The sequence below is a fragment of the Ylistrum balloti genome, unplaced genomic scaffold (genome assembly GCF_031769215.1).
Source record: "Ylistrum balloti isolate Yb309-2 unplaced genomic scaffold, AGI_CSIRO_Ybal_v1 Utg371074, whole genome shotgun sequence".
In the NCBI taxonomy this organism is placed as follows: domain Eukaryota; kingdom Metazoa; phylum Mollusca; class Bivalvia; order Pectinida; family Pectinidae; genus Ylistrum; species Ylistrum balloti.
This window is the reverse complement of record NW_026782593.1, coordinates 1-6,926: the sequence shown is the minus strand read 5'-3', so window position 1 is coordinate 6,926 and position 6,926 is coordinate 1. Positions and strand designations below refer to the sequence as shown.

The window sequence follows — 6,926 nt, the reverse complement described above, 5'->3', positions numbered from 1 at the left end:
GAGTCTTGGATTCTTTTCCATTGCCGTGATCCTGAAAATATGTCTAGAACTTTACCGTACGTATTTCACCTGTAAGCAAGCGATCCGACATCTAAATATTATAATATCTGTCGATGTATAGATAAATATTGCCGTGTTTTTTCTTTTGTGATTGGTTTAATTAAGGTGATGTGCTTTACATATTCAGTGTATCAATTGTTTCATTATACAGCCATTTATTTATTATTTACTCAGTTAATTTGCAGAAAACAATGTCTCGGTTAAACGAGTATACATTTATTGCAGGCATGAGAACACAGCAACGACTTATCACGAACACCCAGCCATCAGGTAATACGGAAACACGGTTAATGAATTGATAATTAATCCGTAAATAATCTTTATGTTTTAACAATAGTTGCACGCGAGGGGGTTTCCTATGGGAGGAAACAAAAATACTGCCATAGACAGACAGGTGAATCCATAATTTTCAGGGATTCGAGCCACTCATTCATCCTTCAACAATCTAAAAATAGAAAATTCTTGATTTCATACTCTAACACATAAAATGCGCTGTCATTTATATAACATGAACGGAATATTTACCGAACAGTATGAAATAGATCAATATATTATCTAACACTTTTTTATCGTCTTTTAATAGTGTATGTCGTATTGATATTGTTTAAACTTCATGTGATCTTTCCAGAGGAACATACTACGTATTCGGCTGCATATGATGATACTAGAAGTATGTTTGGATCGGAACTCGAAATGGCAAGTTTCCATTCCTTGGATGTAAACGTAAGCATGCTTTCATTAACGTGCTCCTCTCCAATACCGCTTATTTTCTTCAACCTGAATGTAATCGTGTAATCCTTTAATTATTCTGAACGTTTTCAGACCAGTCGACCGATGTCTATATACCTGTATAATGACGGCATGCAACTATAAATAGGGGTCAAATGAACTTTCGATAGATTCAGTTTAGGAGTAGGAGTTTTAAATAGGTTAAATGTCTGATAATTTATGAAAAATAATGTTGCATTGTTGTCATAATTACGAAAAGGAAAAAATCCTTTAGTCAAACTAGAACATAAATTTAGCTCTCATTTGTTTCAGATAACATCATCTTTATTTCAAACTACTATCTTTAGAAAATTTGTTAGAATGACACAAAAAAATATTTCAATTCTTAATTCCAAATATTTTCAATCGATTGATTATTGTCCGTATTAGAATGTATTTCTTAAGCTTATTTTCAATGTTATTTCCTGTGATGATTCAAAATAGTTTATTTATCAAACTTACAGAGTTTGCTCGCAGACGATGATATACCTCCAGTGAGTATCAAAAATTTGTTTCAGTGTTGGATGAAGATTAAGTTTCACTTGAAAATGTGATTGCTGATATGGGTCACGTTTTTTGCTTCATTACTGTTTCTACAACATAATTATCTTTGAAGGTTATCGTTATTTCTCCCGTATAGCGTATCGTTCTTTTACACAAATAACAGTCATATACAAACATTAAATTGCAAAGAATAGAAACGTCATACATGCGGGACCTTCATTTAGACCTGATCTAGACTAGAACACATAAATAGTAGCGTACTGATGATTGCATCATTCAATTCCCGAAAGGAGTAAACGTTGTTTTTCGTTTTTTCAGATAATGTGCTCGAAGGATCCTTTATCAAGCAGGGTAAGTGAAACAAACCTGAAATTGTTAGATAATGCTGTATTCCTATTTGGCAGTTTACGTACATATCATTGCTGGCTGCAATTCGATTTTGGGATCTCTTAAACCTTTATGTTTACATGATGAAGATCCCGTCGGAAAATTGGCCAATGTGTATACCTCCACAAGACAGACAATCTTATCTCATGATATTGGGAACAGGTTCTTGAATATCGAATACTTGTTTAAAATTCTATGTATATTATATATATTTTTCATAAATTATATTAATATTCTTCAATATTAATTTCGCTCGCCTGCAATCAACATAGTAATCAGTGTCCGACAGTGATTGTGTATACCTTATGTACTAGTCGTGTTTTATCGGAAGGTTCAAACATGATATTGCCGTTGTTCAGAGCTTTTGAAATCCGTCCTAGATGATTCATTTATTACGAATCGCGTAATTAACAGAGCATGACATTGATTTTGTTGAGAGCGAGGTAGTGTTGATATCAAACAGACACAGACATGTGTACAAAGTCACTAACTGTGAAATAAGTTACCGATTACTTCCGTGTAGGATACACAACGATATACTGCACTTGCAATCTTAAATAGTGTTAAAAACACCCGAGTGTATATAAGGTCTAGTAATTAATAAAATGCAATATATAACTAGCATTCCTTTCGAGTAATCTTTAATAATGTCGTTGTAGCCTTAAACTTTCAAATATGTCTGAATGAGTGACTGGATTTAACATTTCCATATACATATATACTGTAAATTGAAAGTTTAATTATACATCCTGACTGTTCACAAAATCACAATTATTTTACTCTGTGTTTGTTTCTTCTTTTTCAGACTTCTGATAATGAGTATTTGGATGAACACCCTATTATACAAGGAACGGAATTTTTGGAAGATTGCCTAGGACCATAACACCCTAGGTGATTTAGTACCTGTTTTCAAAACCAAATTAAACATTCATTCAAAATCCTCATTTTAAAGCAACATTCTTGGACCCTCTTATTCATCATTGTACTTATTTCATTTAAAAAAATATAATGAATTAGAATATTATTTTACTAACGTCAAATGTACTAGTACACAGTAAAAAAACGAAATTTAATATTTCATGTTTTTCATATGTAAAATTATGAAATGCTTTAGCATTGTTTCAATTGCATCTTTTAAAGGTTTTAACGTAAGAAAAACGCTTTTTCCAATCCCAGATTCAATAAAACAAAAGTAAAATATGAACAACAGAAACAATTATTCAAGAATAAAACCGAGTGTTCCAGAAGAGTAAGCGTCTCCTGCTTCAACGTCATATATTCAGCATCACGAGTCTAAAACTTCAGCATAATATTTAAAACATAAAGAAATCACTTATCTTACATTTGGTTTCCAATCCCCATATCATTATAAAGGTAATATATAACTCGCTGGGGCAAAATCGCAAGGGGAGTTACCTTTATCGAACTATTCGACACAATAATGATCGAAACAAAATACCATTCAAGGCGAAGCCTCGATCACGAAGATACCCGATGTCAGCCCTCTACTTAGATGAATTTCATTTGTAGGAGAACAATGATCCATTTTTCAACAGAATCTTATCGTTTACATCATGTCTTTCCACTTTTTCGCTTTATGTTTTGATATTATTTCACTTATAGATTTATAGAGTCATCGGATGTTCTGGACAGAGCTTTTAATGACATATACCTCAGTGGCAGCATATTTCAACATGAGGCCATATATGCGGACATATGAATCCGACTGTCGTTTGTTATATGGTACCTGATATATGCAAACTCGTTTGACAAGAATAACGTTTGTATTTGGCAATATTGCATGTTGATGTTCAAAACCAACAAACTTGCGTTGTTATGTGCTGTTTCCGGACGTATTCTGTTTCTGTTCTGCATTTCTCGTACTCTCTAATTTCAATAATCCGTAATAGGTATAATGCATCCTGTCATATTTATTAAAAACTTATCTGTTCTGATCTATAATTCAAGACGCATTACCATTTTATCGCCGTCAGTACTCCATGTATTCTGGATCAGGAAAGATCTAGATTGTGATCTACGTCATTCAGTATAAAATAAACATGTAACAACCAATTATAGAGGGTGAACCTCATTCACACACACATATATCTTTTCGTCAAATAAACACGAAAGAGTTTTCCTTGGTAGCGTTAAATGGAAAAAAGGCATCTGTTAATCCTCATGATGAATAGTCTATTTGAACTATCAATAATATGCATTTCGTTTGTTTCATGAAAAAATAGAAACCTCGCCATTTTTTTTTTTTTTTTGTTTTTTTTTTTTGAGATCATAATGTTCCACACATAAAGATAAATTACCGTGATTACAATTATTAGGTAACTAGAAGTACGCTTTTGCCGAAGTAATGCATTGACGTCACGCATAACGTTATCTTGTTCCGCCCTCGCAGTATACAAATTTACGAAATTAAGATAAATGCTGTCGTTTGTGTGCCAAGATAGACGGAATCTTGAAAACTACAAGCATGATAGTAATTCTTTAACACAAAGCATTATACAGTCTTTACTCCCCTGAAAACTGACCTAGTTCCAAATATCATTTTTTATGTGACCTGCTGTTTTTATCATCTTAAATGCAGCAGTGACATATTTTTCAGTAATGTTTACATTTACTAATTTACATAAATAGGATCTTCCATAATACATTGACACGAGTGTAAGATTCTATTTATCACATAACCAATTAAAATGGAAAAATCGCCAGAAAACTACGATTTACTTCCACTATGCAATCAGCTGTTTCTATATAGGTCAAAACCAACGCACAGCAATCAGAGTTTTATCCATCCGTGTTGCAAATAGTACCTTTTTTCAATGATTGAATAAGAGATTGTTCTGTTCCAAAATAATATCGACAAAGTAAAGCATTTAAATTTTATTTAATGCAAAAATAACTTTTAAAAATAAAAAAAAAAAAAAAAAATCTTGGTAACGTGACGTCACCTCGCCTCGTCATCACGGATCATCAGGTTCGGCCTAACTGCTCCAGTTACTGCGAGTCACTGTCACTTTCAATGATAGCTTTTCGGATTAGGTGGTTTTGGTGAATCACAAACTTGGTGAATATGCATTTCAAAGTTTCCACCACTTACGGGACTACCAAATATCGACTGAAAACCACCAGTTATTTCCAGGGAAGCCGAGGAAGCGGCCGATTTGCTCATGTTGTTTACACACGTGGAGCTGGACGGCTCTGGCAAGGTAGGTGGTCCTGTCGTCGATGTTTCCGCAGATTTTCCAGCATTCAGAATCCTCGAGATCTGTTTGTGTTGGTCGTGGTTAATGTGGCTGTAGTTGTTGATGATATATTCTTGTGGCCAGAAATTTGCATGATGATATTGCTGTCACTCAGTTTTTGAACAAGGTATTTTCTTGCACTATGGTTTGACAGGCGTTTTTCCGTTGTTATTCCCGACGACTTCACCATTCTTTGCATCATAGTACACAGTTTATTCACTCCTACTGGCTGTTTTTTTAACCAAGTTTTGTCGTTTTGTGACGGCATTTGTTTCGTCGCGAGGTAGAATGGATCTGAGGGACCACTATATCCGACAGGGCGTTTTTCACGGTAGAGTTTGTAAATAAGGACTGGGCACCTGTTCGGGTTTTCCAAATTTTCCCGTAGTTTCGGTTTCACTGATCTGATGTCGCGGACATTTTCGCCTGTACAGATTTTCAACTGACGCTCCGTGAAATCTAAACATTCATGCCAATCCTCATCCTTCCAAAGACTAACATCTCCCCAACACATATGTCGGTGCTCAGCTGAACCACGAAGTCCGAAATGTATTGTGTTATAAAACCATACAGTTTGTAAGATGCTGTCTGGGGTATCAGAACCTAACTCACCCGAATTCCACAGAATGTCAATTTCATTGTCATTGATTGGATCACTTTTGTGTGCCAAATTGCCTTTTCCTTCACGTTTTAATTGACGTTGTTTACCCTTTAATACTTCACGGACCTGAGCAAACATTGGACTGTTAACGATCGTATGACCATAATTTTAGCAACGTAACTGTCGGTCAAAACTTGACATCATACCACGTAATGAGGTGGGCTCGTATTCCGAGCCGTCTGTTTTCCGAACACCAATGAAAAACCTGCATAATAATGACGACAGATATTTGACGGGAATTTCGTGGATTTTTCTCTTTTCAGTTATTTCTGGTAACTCCAAAATTTTTTACAAAATTTTCATGTCATACAAAGTTTTGCTCAACATACTATTGTTTGATTGATCCTGTACAAATTTCCCCACCTCACCTTCTCTTACTGAAGCGAAACGACCTGGTTCAGGGGCAACAGGATCGCCATCCGGAGCGGTCGTCTGCTATTGGGAGGGATCTACCACCTTTTCAATACGATCGCGCTCAAGCTGAATTTGAAAGTCAATCCCACGCAATTCAACATCATAAAATACAGCAAACCCCCGTGGGATAATCTCCTTCACCACACCAGTCCCCTTCTTATCAATAAAAACTGTGTCGCCAATGTTGATCTGGTCAGCCATATTTTACTAGTTTGTTGTCGTAGTAAATAAAAGTAGTACGCGCGCGGGCGTATGAATACGTTACCACGGTTTTGACCAATCAACAGATCCCAAACCTTTATTACACATGTGTATTACCATTATTATGACATGGACTTATGACATAGGAAAACGAGTCGGTTATGTGATAAACATTCCAGAGCCAAGAGGTATAAACACATCAAGCAGCACCATGCTTGCTTGAAACGCCCAAATTGGCAAACTCACTAGTGTCCAAGACACGACAGGAAAGCTGGGATGTACACACTAGTGTCCTTGACACGACAGCCATCCCAATAGTAGATATACTGTGACTCAGCCTCCAAGCAAGTCGCTGACCCTGGCCTACGTAACGACCCAACACATGAATTCCATGCTGACCTTGACCCTGGCGAAGAGAACTTATCCGGTCGGTCCTGACGCTGGAGTCACAATGAGTTGGCACAGCTGACTGGTCCTGGCTTGATAGCTGAGACTCCTAGTCCGTCATGTGAAGCTACAATAATACATAGTGGAAAATAATGCTGTAGTCACACAGATTCACTCTCACCTGGCATACTAATTAACTAATAATTAATTATCAATAATATAAATATTCATTAATATATTGTAAATATACGTAAATCAATATAATAAAGATAAAGGGATAAGTGTGC

At 35.7% G+C, this 6,926-nt stretch overlaps 1 protein-coding gene across 1 annotated transcript; it reads right to left on the bottom strand.

Annotated features, from left to right (window-relative positions):
- Nucleotides 1-4,983: 4,983 nt before the first annotated feature.
- LOC132560526 (transcriptional regulator QRICH1-like) lies at nt 4,984-6,252 on the bottom strand. The gene is made up of 2 exons (XM_060225194.1): nt 6,091-6,252; nt 4,984-5,703 (listed from the first exon to the last, which is right to left on the bottom strand). The coding sequence occupies exons 1-2, from the start codon at nt 6,250-6,252 to the stop codon at nt 4,984-4,986; spliced, it is 882 nt and encodes a 293-aa protein (XP_060081177.1).
- Nucleotides 6,253-6,926: the final 674 nt, after the last annotated feature.

Excerpts from the sequence above, each read along its gene's own strand:
- LOC132560526 (XM_060225194.1), bottom strand. The coding sequence starts at position 6,252 with ATGGCTGACCAGATCAACATTGGCGACACAGTTTTTATTGATAAGAAG. Across the intron at positions 5,704-6,090 it reads GCGATCGTATTGAAAAGGTG|GTCCGTGAAGTATTAAAGGG; the intron begins GTAGATCCCTCC and ends ATGTTTGCTCAG.